Consider the following 25,810-nt stretch of genomic DNA (forward strand, 5'->3'; position numbering starts at 1 on the left):
TTCCATTCTGGTGGCTAGCGTATGTGTGGCATGGCTTCCAACTCCATTCTGGTGGCTAGTGTATACCAGGACCTCCAATTCCATTCTGGTGGCTAGCGTATGTGTGGCACGGCTTCCAACTCCAATCTGGTGGCTAGTGTATGCCAGGACCTCCAATTCCATTCTGGTGGCTAGCGTATGTGTGGCACGGCTTCCAACTCCAATCTGGTGGCTAGTGTATACCAGGACCTCCAATTCCATTCTGGTGGCTAGCGTATGTGTGGCATGGCTTCCAGCTCCAATCTGGTGGCTAGTGTATACCAGGACCTCCAATTCCATTCTGGTGGCTAGCGTATGTGTGGCACGGCTTCCAGCTCCAATCTGGTGGCTAGTGTATACCAGGACCTCCAATTCCATTCTGGTGGCTAGCGTATGTGTGGCACGGCTTCCAGCTCCAATCTGGTGGCTAGTGTATACCAGGACCTCCAATTCCATTCTGGTGGCTAGCGTATGTGTGGCACGGCTTCCAGCTCCAATCTGGTGGCTAGTGTATACCAGGACCTCCAATTCCATTCTGGTGGCTAGCGTATGTGTGGCACGGCTTCCAACTCCAATCTGGTCCTCATCTATTTATTATTTAACAGCTACTTATTTAATGCAGCATATTCTGTTGCTCTTTACAATTGGGCACAAAACTGTAATAGAACAAGACTGGGTGGTAATAGACAAAGAGGTACGAGGGCCCTGCTCGCAGGCTTAAACTCTACATAGAAATGGTCATTGATACACAAGAATGAGGGCTAGATATTCCATATCTGATAGTGACTGTCGGTTACACAGTGCAGGCTCATTTCTTAGCAGTGGTAGACAGGAAACTGCTTGTACACTTAACCCGAGTGGCACAATTGGCAGGTTCAGAGCATTTGGGAGTCACTGGTATCTGCTTCAATAAATGCCAGCTACTAAACCATTGAAACCATTACTAGAAACCACTACACAAATATAAAGTCTGGCCGCATCAGTGACTCCCGTATTTTTTTGCATTCAGGCATAATGGTTTTTGGATAGTTAAAGCAAAGATGGAGGTAGATCACCTAAACTACTGCTCATTACAGCTTTTGTTTGTATTCAGTGTATGATTCATTAGAACCGACGCTCGCCGGCTCCGTTACTAGGATGTTACTGTAAAGGTTTCAGCACTGAGTCTCACACTCCCCTATTCCCCATATACAGATCTATGTGAATAACCCTCAATCCAGTGATCTCACATCCATACACTGGTGTACACATCGGCACACACTACTGTATTAGGTCAGCCGGACCCAAGCAACACTTCTCTTTACTAAAGACTTATGGATTTAATACAGTAATGGACAAACTAATTACATTCACATTTAATATTAAAATGTACAGTGCTTCTAAATCTAACAAAAATATATAAGAAAATTACATACATAAAAAATACAATAATAAAATATAAAAATGAGAGGAAAAATTTACTGAAAATAGACTCCTATATCCTATAGGGCAGGATGCACCAATGTCAGAAATGCATTCAAACCCCCCAAAATTAAGTATTTGGGGGTTTGACTGCATTTCTCATTTGGATGCGGTGGGCAATGCCATCTTTAGATTCTTCTATCCATGATGCAGTCTGAGAGGGATTCAATTGGATCCCTCCTAGCACTACCCCGACGGTGCGCAGAAGTCCACCAGAGGGTCTTCTGGGTTTATAATCCTGGAAGTCCCTCTCTCGCTCGTGAGAGCTATCTTTTGCGTTTTTCTTTATGCATACCGGTGTAATTAACGACGGTGTGCATGCGATGAGTGGCGGAATGTATCACATCCCAAATGCGATGCCTCATACCTCCCACCCATTATCTGTATACCTCAATGCCCACTGCACCAGGAGGTAAATCACAGCCACCGACACAACTGACTCTCTGCTAATCTAACAGTGTGTCACCCGGCTAAAACAATTCTAATTAACCTTACACAGCCCTAACGACAACTGGTGTAGTAGTGCAAAACCAGTAAGATATAGATGAATACTGAGCGACAATCCCCTCTCCAACTAGACCATTCCCCAACAGCAAGGTACACACGTATTTTATTAAGTATACACTCAGGTAAATAGCTGTATAAATAGTGCACTTAGATTAGAATTCCTGTCCTCCTTGGTGTTAATTATAGGGAATGTGAAATCCAGCGATTTGTCCGACACCATCATTTTCTGGCGACTGTTTGTTGTCTTTATATAGATAAGAATATGGTTCTCTAAACCAATGTGTTCTCCAAATTACTGTGGGCTGCACCATACTTATTTATGGGGGGATCGTTTTGGTGGTGTAAACTGGCTTTGAAGGCTTCCAGGGGATAGTTTGTTGGCCAGTCAACCCCTTACACTAGTGGCACCTAGTAGGAAAATGTGCTGCACCCAAGGTCTTGGCACCTGACTTTAAACTGCCAATGGACCTAGTGCTTGTCTTTAAAATGACCACGGGCCTAACACCTAATCTCCTTGGTGGCCTAGAATGGTTTATAGACAGGTGCTTGTGACCCTGGGCCTCCTACCTGCAGTGGGGAAGGTGGCATCATATAACTCCTTTTGCTTCCCACTGCTGTCGCTCCTCTCAATGGGAGCCGTGGGCTCCTCAGCTTGACTGGAGCCTCCTTGTTGATAGCAACGTTTTTGACATTGCCCGTGGTATCTTCTGTCTTCTTCCAGCACCTACAGAGCTCTTCTTCTGCGATGCTGCTCTCTCTGCCGTTTGACAATGACTGAGCCTCTGTCTATGGCAGCCATCCAATATGGCCGTAGTGAGGCCATGCAGCCGCTGACACAGCTAGCCATGACTGGACTGGACTGCCAGTCGTGAGGGACTTGTGAGTTGGGCGGCGAGTTCCAAGTGGGCTTGCCAACCCTTCTCTCCATGATGGGACAGTACAGCACCAAGGGGGACAAGTACTGGGGGCACAAAGACTTCACTGGCGGAGGTCCCCGCAATGATCTCCACATAGGTTTGCCAACATAGACCCTCTTCATGACTACCGTAGATGTTTTCACTGTTATGTTCCTGACTTAATTTCCCTTTCTAACTCTCCCAACTCATTTCCTGTCCTGATCTAACAGAACTGACACTTCCCACATAGTGGTAATAGTGGTTTGACACAACCTGTAACAATATCTCACTTCTAGTGTTCTTGCTGTGCCCGAGATTGCGCCACCTAGTGGGCCTGGTACAGAGGTGGATGATAGCACAGCCGCAGTGGGGACTCTAATTGCAATGGTGGTAATATGAGAATGGCAGTATCAGCCTTCCCCTTGTGCACTAGTGAGCGCCGGACAGTGCAAGCCCTGAGACCCCCACTGTCAGTGCCCCTGGACAGTGCAAGCCCTGAGACCCCCACTGTCAGTGCCGCTGGACAGTGCAAGCCCTGAGACCCCCACTGTCAGTGCCACTGGACAGTGCAAGCCCTGAGACCCCCACTGTCAGTGCCACTGGACAGTGCAAGCCCTGAGACCCCCACTGTCAGTGCCCCTGGACAGTGCAAGCCCTGAGACCCCCACTGTCAGTGCCCCTGGACAGTGCAAGCCCTGAGACCCCCACTGTCAGTGCCCCTGGACAGTGCAAGCCCTTAGACCCCCACTGTCAGTGTCCCTGGACAGTGCAAGCCCTTAGACCCCAACTGTCAGTGCCCCTGGACAGTGCAAATCCTCTGGTGGTTCCAAACTCTCCATCGACGCACTATCTCATCCCCCATCGCCGCATGCATCAGCCTATGGCTGGCACAGTGTCTCCATCTGACCAGCGGCTAATCATGGCCTCTGCGGCTGCAGCTTCATGTTTGGGAGCGCAGCTGTGTTCACTGACCCGCCCGTGGCACTCCCATAACACGACGCCCATGGGCTACCTGTCAGGTACCACCCATGAATGCCCATGCTTCTGGTTCTAATGCCAGTGCCTCCGTATGCAATAGCGGACTCCGCGTACACTCGAGGGAGCGTAAGTTCCAATGCGACAGCAACAAGTGATTTTTAGCAATTTGCAGATGTATCGCTTACACATCAGTGAGAGCTACGTGTAGCATGGGGTAGGTGTAAGTGTGGCTGATAGTGATGACGGCTGGTCTCGTGAGCTGGGGGAGGTGCGATCGCATAGATGTGTATGACTACGAAGGTGCGATCACATAGATGTGTACGACTACGAAGGTGCGATCGCATAGATGTGTACGACTACGAAGGTGCGATCACATAGATGTGTACGACTACGAAGGTGCGATCGCATAGATGTGTACGACTACGAATATCGGGCGTATTGTTACATTGGAATTCCGTTCGCTGTAGGCCCATGTAATTGACACTGCATACATGCAATTTACTAAAGTGTGGGATTATAGAAGTGGAGATGTTGTCCATAGCAACCATCAGATTCTAGCTATTATCTTCTAGAAGGTGCTAGATAAATGATAAGTAGAATCTGATTGGTTGCTATGGGTAATATCCCCACTTCCAAAAACTCTAACTTTAGTAAATATACCCCTTAGTGTTTAGGTGGGAGGGGCTTGATGAGGTGATTACCCACCCACTTGATGATGCAATATATTGTACATTATAAGGATATTATTGTGCCTCCATGTGACACCGTCTAGGTAGAATAGTATAATACAATGATACATTTACTGCGCTTAGTGATTATATAACGCTTTCAGGGATGTAGTCAGGAAGCCGGCGGCCGAAATGCCGACCACCGGCTTCCCGACAGTGAGATCCCGGCATGGGACTAATAGGTGTCTAAATACCAACGCCTATCATAAACCCCATGCCGAAATCCCGACACCCGGCACACCAAACATAGGTAAGACGGGCGTCAGGAGCTGATAGAGGCGGAGGGGGGGGGGGGGAGGGTTAAGTTTAGGGACTCAGGGTTTGGCACCCCCCTCCGGAGGGTTAGGGTTAGGCTAGGGGACAGGGGGGTTAGCGTCAAGCACCACCGGCAGGGGTTAGGTTTAGGGTGCAGGCGGGGGGGGGAGGTTAGGGTTAGGCATAAGGGGGGGAGAAGGAAGGGTTAAGGGTCATACCTCAGTCGGGATCTATACGTACCGGGCTTCCGCCGTCTGTATTTTATCCGCCGGGTTTACGTCCAGTGGTCATTCATACCAATTCCATGCTTTTATATTTATGGTTCTCTAATGTAATAGTTATCAATTTATATAGTCCAGGGACAAATGTTTATAGTGTGAAATGCAGCCGCATTGCCGAATAAGATGGTCAGATATTACATTCCAAGGACAAATCTTTACAACCTGGCACTGAGCAACGCAGGTGTAATACTTTATATAGAATGGATTATTATATGTCTGATATACCCGATTATTATATGTCTGATATACCCGGATGATTATTATAAGTCTGATATACCCGGATTATTATATGTCTGATATACCCGGATGATTATTATAAGTCTGATATACCCGGATTATTATATGTCTGATATACCCGGATGATTATTATATGTCTGATATACCCGGATTATTATATGTCTGATATACCCGGATGATTATTATATGTCTGATATACCCGGATGATTATTATAAGTCTGATATACCCGGATTATTATATGTCTGATATACCCGGATGATTATTATATGTCTGATATACCCGGATGATTATTATATGTCTGATATACCCAAATTATTATTATATGTCTGATATACCCTGATTATTATTATATGTCTGATATACCCGGATGATTATTATATGTCTGACATTCCTGGATGATTATTATATGTCTGATATACCCGGATTATTGATATACCCGGATGATTATTATATGTCTGATATACCCGGATGATTATTATATGTCTGATATACCCAGATTATTATTATATGTCTGATATACCCGGATTATTATTATATGTCTGATATACTCGGATTATTATTATATGTCTGATATACCCGGATGATTATTATATGTCTGATATACCCAGATTATTATTATATGTCTGATATACCCGGATTATTATATGTCTGATATACCCAGATGATTATTATAAGTCTGATATACCCGGATTATTATATGTCTGATATACCCGGATGATTATTATATGTCTGATATACCCGGATTATTATATGTCTGATATACCCGGATGATTATTATATGTCTGATATACCCGGATGATTATTATATGTCTGATATACCCAGATGATTATTATATGTCTGATATACCCGGATTATTATATGTCTGATATACCCGGATGATTATTATATGTCTGATATACCCAAATTATTATTATATGTCTGATATACCCTGATTATTATTATATGTCTGATATACCCGGATGATTATTATATGTCTGACATTCCTGGATGATTATTATATGTCTGATATACCCAGATTATTATTATATGTCTGATATACCCGGATTATTATATGTCTGATATACCCAGATGATTATTATATGTCTGATATACCCGGATTATTATATGTCTGATATACCCGGATGATTATTATATGTCTGATATACCCGAATTATTATTATATGTCTGATATACCCTGATTATTATTATATGTCTGATATACCCGGATGATTATATGTCTGACATACCCGGATGATTATTATAACTCTGATATACCCGGATGATTATTATACGTATGACATACCTGGATGATTATTATATGTCTGACATACCCGGATGATTATTATAACTCTGATATACCCGGATGATCATTATAACTCTGATATACCCGGATGATTATTATACGTATGACATACCCGGATCTGGCGCTGTATGAGTTAATCCATTGTTTTGTGTCAGTCTGTGCACAGCTTGTTTATCTAGATACTGGCTGCCTGCCTGCAGCTACTGAAATCTGTGTGCCGAGGCTGTGCCAGCCACAAATCCCCCCCCCCCTTCCCTTCACCGTGTCTGCACTGTGCCCACATAGCTCCTGTGCCAGCCTATATGTATAACATATAGAACCTGCTGCAGTGCTAAACTCGCCCCATCCTCTGCTTTGCCAGCTGCCACCATTATCTGCTTACAATGTGCCCCAATCCCTCTATTCATATACAGTATAAACAAACCCAGACGGTCAGGTTCCCAGCCCCCTCCTCCGGCGCTGCCCACTTACCAGGCACAGCCCATTATTGTGATCCTGAAATCGGGTTCCTCTCACCTTTTAGCTTTGTTCCCACATGACATGTAGCAAGGAAAGCCCTCGCCGTACAAAATGACCTCACACATAGGACTGAGGGGTTTTACTGAGGCCAGATATGCGCAGCTGCAGCGCCAAGCTGCCACGGCAAGTAAGGTGTTAATTAGAGTGCTAGTCTCTGGTACAAAGAGATCTTTAACTTGCTGTGCACAGGGCCTGACGCAGCGTTATATGTTATGTACATAGCGTCTTCCTGCCGGCATCGCAGATCCCAGTGCTGTATCCAAAGATGCAGCATCAAATCACCATCAGGACCATCGGTCGCAATGGTTGCAGCATCGGCCATCTGAGTAAGCCTAAGGCAGGCGCTGGCTTGCGCTCCTAGAAAACACGGAAGATACGCCCCATATTCGGGAACTTTGCCCAGTGCCACTCTCTGCACGACCCCAAACGGCGCTGGGGCTTATGGGACACTACGTGCATTGAGGCTGGACCTGTCCTGTCCTGTGCAGCCCACCCACCATCGGGTAACGTACACGTCTGAATCAGGCCTATAGCACAGTCTCAAGGGACAGACAAATACTTATTACATGAATGATGTAGTGATAAAGGACTCTGCTACCTCTACATGGGGCCAGATACAGCAGGAAAAACCTAAATGTTGTGCAGAGCCTGATTCTGGTGATCACCGTACAATGCAGAGCCTGATTCTGGTGATCACCGTACAATGCAGAGCCTGATTCTGGTGACCTCAGTACAACGCAGAGCCCTATTCTGGTGATCACAGTACAACGCAGAGCCCTATTCTGGTGATCACAGTACAATGCAGAGCCTGATTCTGGTGATCACCGTACAATGCAGAGCATGATTCTGGTGACCTCAGTACAACGCAGAGCCCTATTCTGGTGATCACAGTACAATGCAGAGCCTGATTCTGGTGACTTCAGTAAAATGCAGAGCCTGATTCTGGTGATCACCGTACAATGCCAAACCCGATTCTGGTGATCACCGTACAATGCAGAGCCTGATTCTGGTGATCACCGTACAATGCAGAGCCCGATTCTGGTAATCACAGTACAATGCAGATCCCGATTCTGGTGATCACAGTACAATGCAAAGCCAGATTCTGGTGACATCAGTACAATGCAAAGCCAGATTCTGGTGAAATCAGTACAATGCAGAGCCCGATTCTGGTGATCACAGTACAATGCAGAGCCCGATTCTGGTGATCACCGTACAATGCAGAGCCTGATTCTGGTGATCACAGTACAATGCAGATCCCGATTCTGGTGATCACAGTATAATGCAAAGCCAGATTCTGGTGATCACAGTACAATGCAGAGCCTGATTCTGGTGACCTCAGTACAATGCAGAGCCCGATTCTGGTGACCTCAGTACAATGCAGAGCCTCTTCTGGTGATCACAGTACAATGCAGAACCTGATTCTGGTGATCACAGTATAATGCAGAGCCCGATTCTGGTGATCACAGTACAATGCAAAGCCCGATTCTGGTGATCACAGTACAATGCAGAGCCTCATTCTGGTGATCACAGTACAATGCAGAGCCTCATTCTGGTGATCACAGTACAATGCAGAGCCCGATTCTGGTGATCACAGTATAATGCAGAGCCCGATTCTGGTGATCACAGTACAATGCAGAGCCCGATTCTGGTGATCACAGTACAATGCAGAGCCTGATTCTGGTGACATCAGTACAATGCAGTGCCCTATTCTGGTGACCTCAGTACAATGCAGAGCCTGATTCTGGTGATCACAGTACAATGCAGAGCCTGATTCTGGTGATCACCGTATAATGCAGAGTCCGATTCTGGTGATCACCGTGCAGAGTCCGATTCTGGTGATCACCGTGCAGAGTCCGATTCTGGGGATCACCGTGCAGAGTCCGATTCTGGTGATCAGGGGATTGTGCTTGTAAACAGGGGGAATGGTGGTGTGGACGCAGGCATGTCTGACCGTCAAAACGGCATTTAATGGGTGTCCATAATTATAAGGACACGTCATTGTACACGTCACCTAGCTTGATTTTTGACTGAAGTACTCGCAGAACTTGCGGCCGCCTAGGGCTACCTTAAACCTTGCGAGGGCTTCCGATGGCTCTTGATGTTACCGATGGTCTTATACACTTCCTGCAGATGACGTGTGCTGCGAGAGTAGAGGGGGCGGTATTAAGCTAGTTTGCGATCGCTTCGTTGCCGCTCGCAAAGACAAAAATGGCGTCCTTGAGCCTTGCATTGCGATCAGGGATTTTACATGGCCGGCCCCTTTTTGGACGCGAGCGAGAGCTTCTAGCAAGCTGGTCTGAATCAGGCCCTGAGGCTCCCGGCTGACACTCTCCCTGTCTTCTCTACTTTCCGGATCCTTTTGTTCCGGTTCTGAGGGGGTCGCAGGGTCTCAGTGTTGCTGGGATGCCGAGAAAAGCTGCCCAGAATGAGAGGAATGGGCCAGCATTGGGTCCTGGTACAGCCACAGAGGCCGGGGTGGTAGGGGCTGGTCTGCATCTGAAACTAAAACCGTTCCTGACACGGGCCCTAGAGCTTAGACGCTTCCTTGCTAGCTGTCGTAAAGGTCATTTCTCAAGGTTAGTTAAGACCTAAACAGGAACCATACAGACTGCACTGAAGTGGGCAACCTCATAGCTGCCAGGATTTCATGGCAATGTTCCAGGAAGTTCCCAATTGCACCTCACTCCCTAAGTCCTTCATCCTAGTGACTACATCAGTGCATTCAGCAGATAATTCCTGGCTCAGCAGTGACTGTCATCTCATCCAGTAACTAATATACCCTTGTATTCTACTCCTGTCTGCACTTCTCTATGTAGTTACTCAATTTCACAGGAATGGGCAAGAATGGAGTAATGGAAGGAAGCAATTATGTTAATCCAGGCCCATCTCATAAAATAGGCCCACCAAATGTAACAGAGCATAAAACCCCGAATGTTATTGTTCTAGTTATTTACTATTAGCAGTTATAGTGCACCCACATATTCCCCAGTGTTCTAGAGAAATATTGCAGTCACTCACATCAGTCCCTGCGCCAATGGAGCTTACAATCAATATTCCTTACCATATAGACACATACATACACACTATAGCTAATTCAGTCAGCAGCCAATTAAACTTCTAGGGCGGGATGTATGACGCACCGCACTCGTGATGCGAAGCATTATGCGGGTCATCGCATGCATGCTTGCGTTGGCAACGCCGGTATGCATGACGATCATCGCAAAGGACCGCTCTGTTGGTAAGAGCGTCACTTTGCGATGGAGGGACTTCTGGGCGCATGCACAGAAGGACGCATGCGCCGTGGGGGGTGCTGGGAGGGATACGATTGGATCCCACTATCAGCACTCAGCGGAGAGAAGCCCATAGGCTTCTATGGGTAATGCCATCGGGAAGATGGCGTTTCCCACCGCAACCAAGTGCGTCGTACGCTGGGGCTTGGTGCATATGAGAAATGCAGTCACACCAGCATTTTCGGGGTTTGACCGCATTTTTCCCCTTTATGCATCCCACCCCTAGTATATTTGGAGTGTGTGAGGAAGCCCACGCAAACACGGGAGAACATGCAAACCCCACACAGATGTGTAATGACCAAATTAACTCATGACCTCAGTGCTTTAAGGCAGAAATGCTAACCATTATGCCAACAGTGCCGCCCTAACACATTATGCAGTATATAGAGCAAGTGTCTTTGATATTTAAGGAATGCCTCAGTTAAAAGGTTGTTTTTTTCTTATAACTGATTGGGCTTTACATTTAGCGTCGTCTGGGCTTGGCCGTGATTGGACTGTGGTCTTGACCAATTTACCAAGCTCCGAAAAACGTAGTGCCTGTGTCTCTTCTTCCCTAACCAGCATAGGGAGAATTCGGGACTGCGGATTCTTGTTGCCGCTAGGCTCCTTCAGTGGACCCACGCCGGATACGGTTATACATTTCTGAGCCTTAAACACAATTTCAGCAGCAAAATGTACAAAACCAAAGAGAGAAACTGATGTTTAGGGTCCAGCGAGCATTCTAACTTCATAAGAGATATTTGGGTGAGCGTGTCCTATATACGTCATATATAGGTAAATAGTACATAACAGTGTAACTGCCCTGTAAAGACTCCTCTGGTCGCTGACGGCGTTATTACACGTGAGCCGGCTGTGAGAGAGGAGTCTGACTTCTGCACTCTCCAGGACCTTGATATCGAACCTCTCTGAGGGTAACTGGAGATGGCGTTCACAGTCTGTGAATTGGAAAAATGGTGACCGAGATCATATGGTGCCTAGTGCCACCAGCAGTCACAGAACGGGCGCTCACTAAATATAGCCAATGGCCGATGTCCCTGTGCGCGGTCTAGGTGTATACGGAGCTGGCACCCTAGAGAGAAAGTGCGGTTCTGCTCAGGGTCACTCTATGATTTGTGCTGCCAGAGTCCGAGCCTGATTTTTGAGTCGGACACAGTGACGATATTCACGCATATGGTCGATGTTTTTCAACTGCGCATGTGTCCCATTGTCAGGGCCGGTTCTAGACTATGTGGCGCTCAGGGCAAAAGTTCCCTTTGGCGCCCCCCCACGAAAAAACCACACAAGAATCAAAGAGGGTGTTGTTCTGCGCGCATGATCCTAAAAAGGGGGTGTGGCTTTGTAACACGCCTATGTTCATTAGGGAATCGGTATGTAATGCCAGCGGCTGAGTGGCCGCCGGATCATATACCGACAGCAAAAGACCGAAGGACCCAAATCCCGACTGTAAGCACACCAACCCTCCCCTCTCCGTATCCTAACCCTCCCTTAGTGGTGCCTAACCTCCCTCCGTTAGTGCTTAACCCTAACCTCCCCTCCCTGCACCCTAAACCTAACCCTACCGGGGGGGCCTAACCCTATGCCCTCCTAGTGGTGCCTAACCCTCCCCCCCGCGGCTAGAACCTAAGACACCCGGCTTACCTTCGTTCGGTGTGCCGGGTGTCAGGATTTCGGTGCCTATCTTTAGTCCCACGTCGAGCTTTCAGTGATGGGATATTATGCCACGCAGTAGTGCCCCTTATAACACATTATGCTACACACAGTAAAGCACCTTACACATTATGCAACACACAGTAATGCCCCTTACACATTATGCAACACACTGTAATGCCCCTTGCACATTATGCAACACACAGTAATGCCCCTTGCACATTATGCAACACACAGTAAAGCCCCTTACACATTATGCAACACACAGTAAAGCCCCTTACACATTATGCAACACACAGTAAAGCCCCTTACACATTATGCAACACACAGTAATGCCCCTTACACTTTATACAACACACAGTAATGCCCCTTACACTTTATACAACAGCTACTCATCTTTACCACCGCAGCAGCTTCAATCAGTCAACAAGGAACTGCAGCAACACAACACCCCTACGGCCTTACTGACCTCAGGCCTTACCTACCAGTAGGTACAAGACTTCGAGACTTTTCATTCTTACGCCGGACGCCGCCATGTGTACCACACCCACCCACCACACCACACCCCTCTCGCTCTCCCCCCCCTCACCCACCGAGACTCCCAAGACTGTCGACCATAGTGTCCAGCAGGGTAACGTGCCGGTCTATTGAACCGCACGGAAAGGAGCCCCCTGAAAGGGTCGACCCACCTCTCCAGTCTCTCCCCCCCACCTCTCTCACCCACCACCACACCCACTTTGTTGCCCGGGACTATATAGGAGAAGCACTGTGACTACACCAATAAAACCATTTACCCCCACCTTGTGTCCGTGTCTGTCATTCCATTGGTCCACCCCTCCCCACTCATTCACACCACACACTAGGAACCACATACACAGTTCAACACTCCCCCATCATCATTGCACCTACAGGGCGAGCGCACCTTCCGTACCCCACCGTCTCTATCCAATCTTACGCAAGACCCGGTACACCTGCGATCAGGAAGTGCTGCACCCCACTCACTCGTATAGCACACCTTTCATCCCACTAACATATCACATCTGCTCACACAGCAGAGCGCAGTCCTACCCAACCATCACCATAAGGCGCTATGGTGGTAAGTTCTCTTTCTGTAGCAGGAGACGGCTGCGCTGTGTGATCGGATTGCTCCGGTGAGAGCAGGTGAATTAGCAGCTAGATCTCTTATGGCCGGCAGCCTTTCACATGATCCCTTCTGTCAAACATACTACAAAGGTTAATTCCTTTCTGACAAAACTTGGTCCATGTAAAGAATTTAGATTGTAAGCTCCGGTGGCCAGGATCTGATATCTAAGGTTCAGTAACCTCTGGGAAGCACATTGGAATATGGCGGTGCTACATAGATAAACAATAAGTACGTATTATAGAAAATGACATGATGCAAAGATGACATTGCACACAGGAGAAAATGCAAGGGACAGATTAGCATGGAGGGTGACTTCCTCTGTGATAGCGCTGCGCCCTATGCACCAGATGGTAAGCGGCCAGTATCGCTACTCCAGTGCCACCTGGCGTGTCCTTTCTGCGCTCCAGACACGCACCTTGCAGTCTGTACAGCCGCTCCTCAGGAAGCTCCGGGCAATGCTGCACTTCCCGCTGGTGGCGGTGTCACACAGGGGGCACTGCAGTCTGTACAGCTGCTCCTCAGGAAGCTCCGGGCAATGCTGTACTTCCCGCTGGTGGCGGTGTCACACAGGGCGCACTGTAGTCTGTACCGCCGCTCCTCAGGAAGCTCCGGGCAATGCTGCACTTCCCTCTGGTGGCGGTGTCACACAGGGAGCACTACAGTCTGTACATCCGCTCCTCAGGAAGCTCCGGGCAATGTCGCACTTCCCGCTGGTGGCGGTGTTACACAGGGTGCACTGTAGTCTGTGAAGCTGCTCCTGAGGAAGCTCCGGGCAATGCTGTACTTCCCGCTGGTGGCGGTGTCACACAGGGCGTACTGCAGTCTTTACAACCGCTCCTCAGGAAGCTCCGGGCAATGCCGTACTTCCTGCTGGTGGCGGTGTCACACAGGGGGCACTGCAGTCTGTACAGCCGCTCCTCAGGAAGCTCCGGGCAATGTTGCACTTCCTGCTGGTGGCGGTGTCACACAGGGCGCCCTGCAGTCTGTACAGCCGCTCCTCAGGAAGCTCCGGGCAATGCTGTACTTCCCTCTGGTGGCGGTGTCACACAGGGGGCACTGCAGTCTGTACAGCCACTCCTCAGGAAGCGCCGGCAATGCTGCACTTCCCGCTGGTGGCGGTGTCACACAGGGGGCACTGCAGTCTGTACAGCCGCTCCTCTGGAAGCTCCGGCAATGCTGCACTTCCCGCTGGTGGCGGTGTCACACAGGGCGCACTGCAGTCTGTACAGCCACTCCTCAGGAAGTTCCGGGCAATGCTGCACTTCCTTCTGGTGGCGGTGTCACACAGGGAGCACTGCAGTCTGTACAGCCGCTCCTCAGGAAGCTCCGGGCAATGTCGCACTTCCCGCTGGTGGCGGTGTCACACAGGGCGCACTCTAGTCTGTGCAGCTGCTCCTCAGGAAGCTCCGGGCAATGTTGTACTTCCCGCTGGTGGCGGTGTCACACATGGAGCACTGCAGTCTGTACAGCCACTCCTCAGGAAGCTCGGGCAATGCCGCACTTCCCGCTGGTGGCGGTGTCACACAGGGCGCACTGCAGTCTGTACATCCTCTCCTCAGGAAGCTCCGGGCAATGCTGTACTTCCCTCTGGTGGCGGTGTCACACAGGGGGCACTGCAGTCTGTACAGCCTCTCCTCAGGAAGCTCCGGTCAATGCTGCACTTCCCGCTGGTGGCGGTGTCACACAGGGCGCCCTGCAGTCTGTACAGCCGCTCCTCAGGAAGCTCCGGGCAATGCTGTACTTCCCTCTGGTGGCTGTGTCACACAGGGCGCACTGCAGTCTGTACAGCCGCTCCTCAGGAAGCTCCGGGCAATGCTGCACTTCCCGCTGGTGGCGGTGTCACACAGGGAGCACTGCAGTCTGTACAGCCGCTCCTCAGGAAGCTACGGGCAATGTCGCACTTCCCGCTGGTGGCGGTGTCACACAGGGCGCACTCTAGTCTGTGCAGCTGCTCCTCAGGAAGCTCCGGGCAATGTTGTACTTCCCGCTGGTGGCGGTGTCACACAGGGAGCACTGCAGTCTGTACAGCCACTCCTCAGGAAGCTCGGGCAATGCCGCACTTCCCGCTGGTGGCGGTGTGACACAGGGCGCACTGCAGTCTGTACATCCTCTCCTCAGGAAGCTCCGGGCAATGCTGTACTTCCCTCTGGTGGCGGTGTCACACAGGGGGCACTGCAGTCTGTACAGCCTCTCCTCAGGAAGCTCCGGTCAATGCTGCACTTCCCGCTGGTGGCGGTGTCACACAGGGCGCCCTGCAGTCTGTACAGCCGCTCCTCAGGAAGCTCCGGGCAATGCTGTACTTCCCTCTGGTGGCGGTGTCACACAGGGCGCACTGCAGTCTGTACAGCCGCTCCTCAGGAAGCTCCGGGCAATGCTGCACTTCCCGCTGGTGGCGGTGTCACACAGTGGGCACTGCAGTCTGTACAGCCGCTCCTCAGGAAGCTCCGGCAATGCTGCACTTCCCGCTGGTGGCGGTGTCACACAAGGCGCACTGCAGTCTGTACAGCCGCTCCTCAGGAAGCTCCGGGCAATGCTGCACTTCCCTCTGGTGGCGGTGTCACACAGGGAGCACTGCAGTCTGTACAGCCGCTCCTCAGGAAGCTCCGGTCAATGTCGCACTTCCCGCTTGTGGCGGTGTCACACAGGGCGCACTGTAGTCTGTGCAGCTGCTCCTCAGGAAGCTCCGGGCAATGCTTTTCTTCCCGCTGGTGGCGTTGTCAAACAGGGAGCACTGCAGTCTGTACAGCCACTCCTCAGGAAGCTCGGGCAATGCCGCACTTCCCGCTGGTGGCGATGTCACACAGGGCGCACTGCAGTCTGTACAGCCGCTCCTCAGGATGCTCCGGGCAATGCTGTACTTCCCTCTGGTGGCGGTGTCACACAGGGGGCACTGCAGTCTGTACAGCCGCTCCTCAGGAAGCTCCGGGCAATGCTGCACTTCCCGCTGGTGGCGGTGTCACACAGGGCGCCCTGCAGTCTGTACAGCCGCTCCTCAGGAAGCTCCGGGCAATGCTGTACTTCCCTCTGGTGGCGGTGTCACACAGGGGGCACTGCAGTCTGTACAGCCGCTCCTCAGGAAGCTCCGGCAATGCAGCACTTCCCGCTGGTGCCGGTTTCACACAGGGGGCACTGCAGTCTGTACTGCCACTCCTCAGGAAGCTCGGGCAATGCCGCACTTCCCGCTGGTGGCGGTGTCACACAGGGCGCACTGCAGTCTGTACAGCCGCTACTCAGGAAGCTCCGGGCAATGCTGTACTTCCCTCTGGTGGCGGTGTCACACAGGGGGCACTGCAGTCTGTACAGCCGCTCCTCAGGAAGCTCCGGGCAATGCTGCACTTCCCGCTGGTGGCGGTGTCACACAGGGCGCCCTGCAGTCTGTACAGCCGCTCCTCAGGAAGCTCCGGGCAATGCTGTTCTTCCCACTGGTGGCGGTGTCACACAGGGGGCACTGCAGTCTGTACAGCCGCTCCTCAGGAAGCTCCGGCAATGCTGCACTTCCCGCTGGTGCCGGTTTCACACAGGGGGCACTGCAGTCTGTACAGCCACTCATCAGGAAGCTCGGGCAATGCCGCAGTTCCCGCTGGTGGCGGTGTCACACAGGGCGCACTGCAGTCTGTACAGCCGCTCCTCAGGAAGCGCCAGGCAATGCTGCACTTCCCGCTGGTGGCGGTGTCACACAGGGCGCCCTGCAGTCTGTACAGCCGCTTCTCAGGAAGCTCCGGGCAATGCTGTACTTCCCTCTGGTGGCGGTGTCACACAGGGGGCACTACTGTCCAGTTACACCACTGCATACACCCGAGAGAGTAGACCTTACTTCATCACATCTCCACAGGATCAGGCCTCAGTGACGTGATTGGTGAATTGGATCATCATGGGTGATTCCCTGAGAAACAATACTACGAGTTAAACAGCAATTGGCTATATCATGGCGCGTATGATCACCGCACTACTGCCTGGGCCTCCCCTCCGGGGTATCCGGTCATTAGGTTCTACATTGTCTAGATAGACAGTGTTTGGGTAGACGATGGAAGATAGAAAGGCAATAGGTCGACAGTGACTGAAGGTCGACACACTAAAGGTCAACTAGTAACAATGTCGACAGGTACTGAGCGTCGACATGGTCATTAGGTCGACACTGATATGGTTAGGCACTTCCCTGACGGTTAGGGTTAGGCACCAAGGGGAGAGTTAGGATTAGGGTTAAGATTAGGGCTAAAAAAAAGTCGACCATATCAGCGTCGACCTTCAGACCCTGTCGACCTTCAGTCCCTGTCGACCTAATGCCTGTCTATCTTCCATTGTCTACCCAAACATTATCTATCTAGACAATGTAGATCTAATGATCCACACCCCCCTCCGGCATCTGCTGGGGAGCCCAGGTAATACAAAGTTGGCTACTATGGGTGAGACGCAGTCTTGCTCGTAATAGGGATGTAGTCATAATTTTAACTGAACAGTGTGGATATTTATGATGTCGACATTGCTGAAATGGAACGTCGCCATCTGCAGAATGTCAACATGTTTATTATGTCGAAATGTGAAATTCTGACATTCTGTATGGACCGGTCGGCAGCGGAAAGTTAGGGTCATGTTGAAGGGGGGATGGTTAGGAACTGGGGGAGAGTTAGTCACATTGCTGGAAGTGACGCATAATCCACGCATAATCCACTGGATTGCAGATTGCAGGGACCTCGTACCTCTGTCTGTCATCACCCAGCTTGTGTTATTACTGTTTGTTTCCAATTGTAAAGTGCAACTAAATATGCTGCACTGTATAAGTAACTGATAATAATAATAATAATAATTATAATAATAAGGATAATACTATGCTTTGTTGAAAACAAACAGAAACACGAGCAACTAAAATAAACTATCCAAAAATAAATATATTATGGAGAAAATCCAATTGACTACGAAGGGTGTGAGTTTCCGCTGCCACGCCATTAAACCGCTGGAATCTCGCACCCCTTGCTGCCCGCTCTGACCCCAAATTCGCATAGTTTTGCTCGGAGCCCTGTGGGACTGCTCGCACATTTATGCAAATTCAGGCTGCCGTCCAGTGCGCTTCATTGTCGCGATGACTCGCACCCCCAAGTACATCACGTTTAATTGGATTGAGCCCAATTTCTCGTTGATGGAATTAAGTAGTTAGTGATTTTATTTGAACTATTTTATACATTCTCAACACTTCTGGATAATTTATTAATTACCAATGTGCATTTTATGTCCAATCATTTTATTTTTAATTACTTCTCAGAAGCGCTGGTCTAGCATTTAAGGGCACTGATCCTGAGGCGACTTATTTATGTAGCGCCAGCATACTTGGCCGAACGTTACCTTGGGAACAACCACAGTGATAAAACAAGAGTAAATACAAACAAAGGTAACATTTCATTTCATTAGGACAATAGCCATTGGAAAGGGGCTGGAAATTCCAGAGTCAGCGCCTCCGACCTTGGACAGGTCACTGTGATCCCCCAAACCAGCAAGAAATTAGTTTGAGAAACCGTACGGGGAAAATCCTATATTAAGATTGTTTATTAATGTATTTACTTAATTTATTAATAGATACTTAAGTGGCACCAACATATTCTATTGCGCTTTACAATTGTACAATTGAATGTATACTATGATATATATATATATATTGCACACGAGGATCACGGCTTAAGCTATGAAGCCCGGACAAGCCCACGGTTGATGTTACAGGGCTGCTTGCGATGCTCACAGTGCAGATTTTCTTTGCATCGTTACAAAGTGACGCCCCCAGACCCCCTCCCATACACCCCCCTTGAGATACGTAACATCCTAGGGACCATGGCTGGATATTGCAGAACCTGCGCTTGGGGGCTGTGACACACTCTGCCTCTTTTCACATTTCCCATCTCCTTATAGAGAAAGGGGAGGGGAGAGGAGGCAAACAGTGAGTGGGGGGAGGCCTGGTGTCAGATTGCTGAAGGAGGGAGAGGGAGAGATCAGGGAGGCTGGGACTGGGAGACTGGAACATCCACAGAAAGGCCGGCTCAGAAACAGAGACAGAATATGGGTACACAACAAAGGTTCGGATACACATCGCTCCCCAGCAGATGTGCAGGCCAGGTACACGCATAGACAGACAGACACACAGACACACAAAGGAAGCAGATGTCTACAGTTAGACACACAGTGTAGTCACACACAGATATAGTGTATATTACGTAGAGCTGACCCAAAATCGCAGCCGCAGAGCCACGAGCACCCAGACACAAGGCGATGCACAGAGAAGAAATGCAGAGAGAATGACATGATACACAGTGACAGACAGACAGAAAGACCAGCACAGCAGACGCACTGCAACAACGCCGCACAGCCTGCCGCTCCGGAGCTCCGACGACGAGGGAGCCATGTGCCCGACCGCAGGTGCTCCGACACGGACGTCAGCCTGAGCAACTGGGTCTGCGAGGGACATGCGGAGCCCCCCATTATGATTGAGTGAGTCTGAACCCCCCACTTCCTTTCTCCTCACAGCCGGTCTCCTCTCATCTGCATACAATGGGCCTGATGTCAGCACAGAGTGGATGTACAGGCTGCTGTTATAGCATTACATGTTGCAAGGTCTGGTACTGAGCGATACAGGACAGGAAACGTGATCGTGTTCAATGAGCAGATGTATATTGCTGTATTCTCTGCTGTCAGGCGTGTTGTTTTTGGGTACTGATGAATGGGTGCGGGTTATCACCATCCGCACCACACTCCTCTCCTGGTGGTCACAAGAGCTGGCTCTCCGTTAATGGTGTCCCTATAGCAGACACGTGCTCAGTGTTTTGGGATACAATATTGCAATTGTTTAGCATTGAAACGTGGCAGCAGTAAGAGTAAGAGCTGTACACAGGTCGGCCACTAATTCCTGCAGAGCTCTGCCGGGAAACGTCAGCTCTGCCAGCGACCTCCATTTTGCATCAGTATCACAAAATTGCCGTATTGCAAATTGGAAAATAGAGAGGAACGATACTTCTGTTTATACGACGAAGGGCCGACATTCTCAGCAGCTCGTACATGCGAGCAATGGTTTCCAAATATGGCTGCAGATAGCGGGGGGCCATCACGCAGAAAATGGACGTGCAGCATTAGTCCTAGTATTATGACACACTGGCGGAGGTTATCTTACACGTTTTCACACTGCGCACAATCCGGGAACTGCGGATGCAAGTCCTGGTGACGCATAGCGGTACGCATTTCAATTGCATCTTCAGTTGCAACAATGGAGGCGTAATTGGTTTATAAAGGGGCTCTCACGTAGGTGATGTATGTCTGCGTATAATGTGCGCCAAGTACAGACTGGTGCGTGTGTACCGATGACTGTGACCAGTTACTGACCAGATAGGGAACAGACGCACCACCAGATGCGTACCTTTGTACAGTCCAATATTCACATTTCTTTGTGTGCACGTGATGTGGCACCATCTGTGGCCGATTCATCTCCACAACAGTCCCAATGTGTGTAAAGTATTATTCTGTATTTCCTAATTTATACAGAGCATACGTGCTTACTTCTGAAAAAGCATGTCAGGGAGATTGTGACAGCAGTACCTATGAGCGCGGCGGGAAAGTGGGCGTGTACTGCTACATCTGAGAGGCGTCATACATGTGGTGGGCGTGTACTGCTACATTTGAGAGGCGTGTCATAACATTGATTTACATTAAAATGTAAATGAGCCCCAAAGCAGTCAGTAACATCTACTTGTTGATGAAAACACACTAAGGGGTATATTTACTAAAATTTCAGTTTTTAGAAGTGGAGATGTTGCCCATAGCAACCAATCAGATTCTACTTAACATTTAAGTAGCAGATAATAGATAGAATCTGGTTGGTTGCTATGGGCAACATCTCCACTTCTAAACACTCTCACTTTAGTAACTATACCCCTAATACTTTTCATAAAATGTGTGTTGCCAATGCAGGGAAATGATACTAGTGATCCCATTTGAATGTATATAACTCTGTATGTTTGTTTTTGTTTATAGAACGGCTATATAATGGGGGTAAGGTGCAATCAGGGAGATTGCTGCTATTTCAGGGAGTCTCTGACAATGAGGGAGAATTGGCAAGTGTGATACAGAGTAACGGTGCCCACACATTAGGCGATATTTTACACGATCAGCCCGACTCCGTTGCATCGGGACGACAGATCGTGTAAAATATGTCCTAATCGTGAGTCTCTACTCATGATCACGATGCCGATGCGCGTCCCCTTTGGTCGTACATCGTATCTTCAGATCTTCTCTGCTGCAGGCACGATGCACTGGAATAGTATAGGATGCACGATGCACTGGAATAGTATAAGATGCACGATGCACTGGAATAGTATAGGATGCACGATGCACTGGAATAGTATAGGATGCACGATGCACTGGAATAGTATAGGATGAACGATGCACTGGAATAGTATAGGATGAACGATGCACTGGAATAGTATAGGATGAACGATGCACTGGAATAGTATAGGATGAACGATGCACTGGAATAGTATAGGATGCACGATGCACTGGAATAGTATAGGATGAACGATGCACTGGAATAGTATAGGATGCACGATAGATCGTGGGTCAATTTGGATTGTTTTTAACACCAAATCGTGGCCACGACTGCAGGGGGAGAAATCGGACACGATATCGGATCGTGACCTGAACGCCTAGTGTGTGGGCACCTTAAGATTTCATATAGAGAACTGCATTTCCAGAGAGGAAGTACTGTGCCACTGACCATGAAGAACAAGGGAAGTGCTGCTGTACGTTTCTTCTTGTTTTCTCCGTAATAACAGATGCTGGGAATGATGTGCAGAGAAGTGGTGCTGTGCGTTTCACACGCTGAACGAGAACTTGAAAGGTTGCAGTAACTATGAGCCTGATCCAGCAAGGAACGCAGTTGCTAATACGCACGCAATCGGCCGATTGTTGCGTACTGCACATGGTTCACAGTGCGCAAACTAGCCATAGCGATCGGGACTGCGATCGCAGCAGCTACGCAGATCCATCACAGAGTGAATGACAGGAAGTGCCGTTTCTGGGTGTTGACTGGGGGTTGGCCGGCCGAACGCAGGCGTGCCAGTGCCTTTGGACGCCGTTGCGGGGGCGTGCATAAATTATCCACTTCGATGCTCTGCACAGCCTGAGGTCTCATAGCGTGTGATGAGGTTAGTAATTTCTGAGTAAGGTCAGAGCCTGTGTAAGTGTGTGTGAGGATGTGAGTGTACTCCATGTTACTGATGGTCTCTCAGTCTTCTGTAATCACTGTGTGTGATGAGGTTAGTAATTTCTGAGTAAGGTCAGAGCCTGTGTAAGTGTGTGTGAGGCTGTGATGGTACTCCATGTTACTGATGGTATCTCAGTCTTGTGTAGTCACTGTATGTGATGAGGTTAGTAATTCCTGAGTAAGGTCAGAGCCTGTGTAAGTGTGTGTGAGGCTGTGATGGTACTCCATGTTACTGATGGTGTCTCAGTCTTGTGTAATCACTGTGTGTGATGAGGTTAGTAATTCCTGAGTAAGGTCAGAGCCTGTGCAAGTGTGTGTGAGGATGTGATGGTACTCCATGTTACTGATGGTATCTCAGTCTTGTGTAGTCACTGCGTGTGATGAGGTTAGTAATTCCTGAGTAAGGTCAGAGCCTGTGTAAGTGTGTGTGAGGCTGTGATGGTACTCCATGTTACTGATGGTATCTCAGTCTTGTGTAATCACTGCGTGTGATGAGGTTAGTAATTCCTGAGTAAGGTCAGAGCCTGTGTAAGTGTGTGTGAGGCTGTGATGGTACTCCATGTTACTGATGGTATCTCAGTCTTGTGTAATCACTGTGTGTGATGAGGTTAGTAATTCCCGAGTAAGGTCAGAGCCTGTGTAAGTGTGTGTGAGGCTGTGATGGTACTCCATGTTACTGATGGTCTCTCAGTCTTGTGTAATCACTGTGTGTGATGAGGTTAGTAATTCCTGAGTAAGGTCAGAGCCTGTGTAAGTGTGTGTGAGGATGTGATGGTACTCCATGTTACTGATGGTATCTCAGTCTTGTGTAATCACTGTGTGTGATGAGGTTAGTAATTCCTGAGTAAGGTCAGAGCCTGTGTAAGTATGTGTGAGGATGTGAGGGTACTCCATGTTACTGATGGTCTCTCAGTCTTGTGTAATCACTGTGTGATGAGGTTAGTAATTCCTGAGTAAGGTCAGAGCCTGTGTAAGTGTGTGTGAGGATGTGATGGTACTCCATGTTACTGATGGTCTCTCAGTCTTGTGTAATCACTGTGTGTGATGAGGTTAGTAATTCCTGAGTAAGGTCAGAGCCTGTGTAAGTGTGTGTGAGGATGTGATGGTACTCCATGTTACTGATGGTATCTCAGTCTTGTGTAATCACTGTGTGTGATGAGGTTAGTAATTCCTGAGTAAGGTCAGAGCCTGTGTAAGTATGTGTGAGGATGTGAGGGTACTCCATGTTACTGATGGTCTCTCAGTCTTGTGTAATCACTGTGTGATGAGGTTAGTAATTCCTGAGTAAGGTCAGAGCCTGTGTAAGTGTGTGTGAGGATGTGATGGTACTCCATGTTACTGATGGTATCTCAGTCTTGTGTAATCACTGTGTGTGATGAGGTTAGTAATTCCTGAGTAAGGTCAGAGCCTGTGTAAGTGTGTGTGAGGCTATGATGGTACTCCATGTTACTGATGGTGTCTCAGTCTTGTGTAGTCACTGTGTGTGATGAGGTTAGTAATTCCTGAGTAAGGTCAGAGCCTGTGTAAGTATGTGTGAGGATGTGAGGGTACTCCATGTTACTGATGGTCTCTCAGTCTTGTGTAATCACTGTGTGATGAGGTTAGTAATTCCTGAGTAAGGTCAGAGCCTGTGTAAGTGTGTGTGAGGCTGTGATAGTACTCCATGTTACTGATGGTTTCTCAGTCTTGTGTAATCACTGTGTGTGATGAGGTTAGTAATTCCTGAGTAAGGTCAGAGCCTGTGTAAGTGTGTGTGAGGCTGTGATAGTACTCCATGTTACTGATGGTCTCTCAGTCTTGTGTAATCACTGTGTGTGATGAGGTTAGTAATTCCTGAGTAAGGTCAGAGCCTGTGTAAGTGTGTGTGAGGCTGTGATGGTACTCCATGTTACTGATGGTATCTCAGTCTTGTATAATCACTGTGTGTGATGAGGTTAGTAATTCCTGAGTAAGGTCAGTGCTGTGTAACTGTGTGTGAGGCTGTGATGGTACTCCATGTTACTGATGGTTTCTCAGTCTTGTGTAATCACTGTGTGTGATGAGGTTAGTAATTCCTGAGTAAGGTCAGAGCCTGTGTAAGTGTGCGTGGTACTCCATGTTACCGGTGGTTTCTCAGTCCTGCTAAACATTACGGATGTGTGTACGGTAAAGTGGGCGTCTTCAGTTGTGCTGCGACGGCATAGCGATTGCAGTGGATTAACATACTATCGCAGTTGAACTATACTTGCCTACTCTCCCGGGACTGTCTGGAGCCTCCCGAAAATCGGGTGCCGCTCCCGACACCCCGCAAGACTAGTCAAGTCCCCCGGAATAGATGCCGGCTCCCCGCTAACCCCCGCGCCAGCCGCAAAAGTGGGCGGTGCGGGGGTGTGATGACGCGATTCAGCGCGAATCGCGTAATCGTAGCCCCACCCCCTGCCTTATAATGCCAATAATATTGGCATTATAAAGCGGGGGGTGGGGCCACTATGACGCGATTGCGTCAGCACGCCCCCGCTCCGCCTCTTTGACGCGCCCCCATCCTCCCTGCTGGACGGACCTTCCAGCCCCCTCCCGGATTCCCCTGCCGAGATGTCGGCAAGTATGAGTTGAACTGCGTGCGTAATCGCTATCACGTTCGCAATTGCATTCCTTGCTGAATTAGACCCAATGTACTATGTAACATATACTAAGAATTACAGGCAGAACAAGGGAAGTGGAACTGCAATAAGAGCAGATACTGGGAATGACAGAACTAGACGTGGTCCTTTGCAGCAGATTACGACTATCCCTGGCAGTAGTTAATGTTCCACCCAAGAGATTATTATTATTATCCTTTATTTATATAATGCCACCATAACACATCACCGTGCAGAGAATGTAATCATTACCATCAGTCCCTACAACACATTAACCTCTCAGTGCGTTCCCGGAGTGTGGGAGGATACCTGAGCGCCCCCAGAGGAAATCTGCACAAATAGGGCCCCGGTTGGATTAGAACACATGACTTCAGCAATGCTGACCTCTCTGCCACCATGCCATGTCACATTGTTTGTCATAAAACACATCAAGTTCCCCCTACACAGATATATCCCTATAGAGAGCAGCCTTATACTCTCAGGCTAGTGAGGTGAATACAATGATGTTTCATCAGAACCGTCGATGGAAAGGTTTCGATGGCTGACCCTGCAATGGTGAGGATCCGATGTTTCCCTACTATCAGGCGTTTTTTGTCTGATGTTCTACCGATGTTTGGAGGGGCGCAAATCAATTCGCTGTCTACAGCACCCGGCGGCTTAGCCCAAATGTACAGGAGATATGTGCACCTTCAGTCAAGTCCTCCTGTATATAATA

The 25,810-nt window shown here is 48.9% G+C and overlaps 1 protein-coding gene across 4 annotated transcripts in view; it reads left to right on the forward strand.

Moving 5' to 3' along the window:
• GRAMD1A (GRAM domain containing 1A) overlaps positions 1 to 25,810 on the forward strand; it is a 234,874-nt gene that overhangs the window by 24,933 nt on the left and 184,131 nt on the right. The window contains exon 1 of one of the 4 annotated variants that reach the window (XM_088480867.1): positions 19,263 to 19,716. The exons of the other annotated variants lie outside the window; for them this stretch is intronic. Within the exon in view, the coding sequence (XP_088336993.1) occupies positions 19,529 to 19,716 (188 nt within the window). The 5' untranslated portion in view covers positions 19,263 to 19,528. Of the gene's footprint in view, positions 1 to 19,262; positions 19,717 to 25,810 lie in introns of those variants that run through there. 4 annotated transcript variants of the gene reach the window in all.

The sequence above is a fragment of the Taudactylus pleione genome, unplaced genomic scaffold (assembly GCF_031769625.1).
Source record: "Taudactylus pleione unplaced genomic scaffold, aTauple2 ptg000257l, whole genome shotgun sequence".
Lineage (NCBI taxonomy): Eukaryota > Metazoa > Chordata > Amphibia > Anura > Myobatrachidae > Taudactylus > Taudactylus pleione.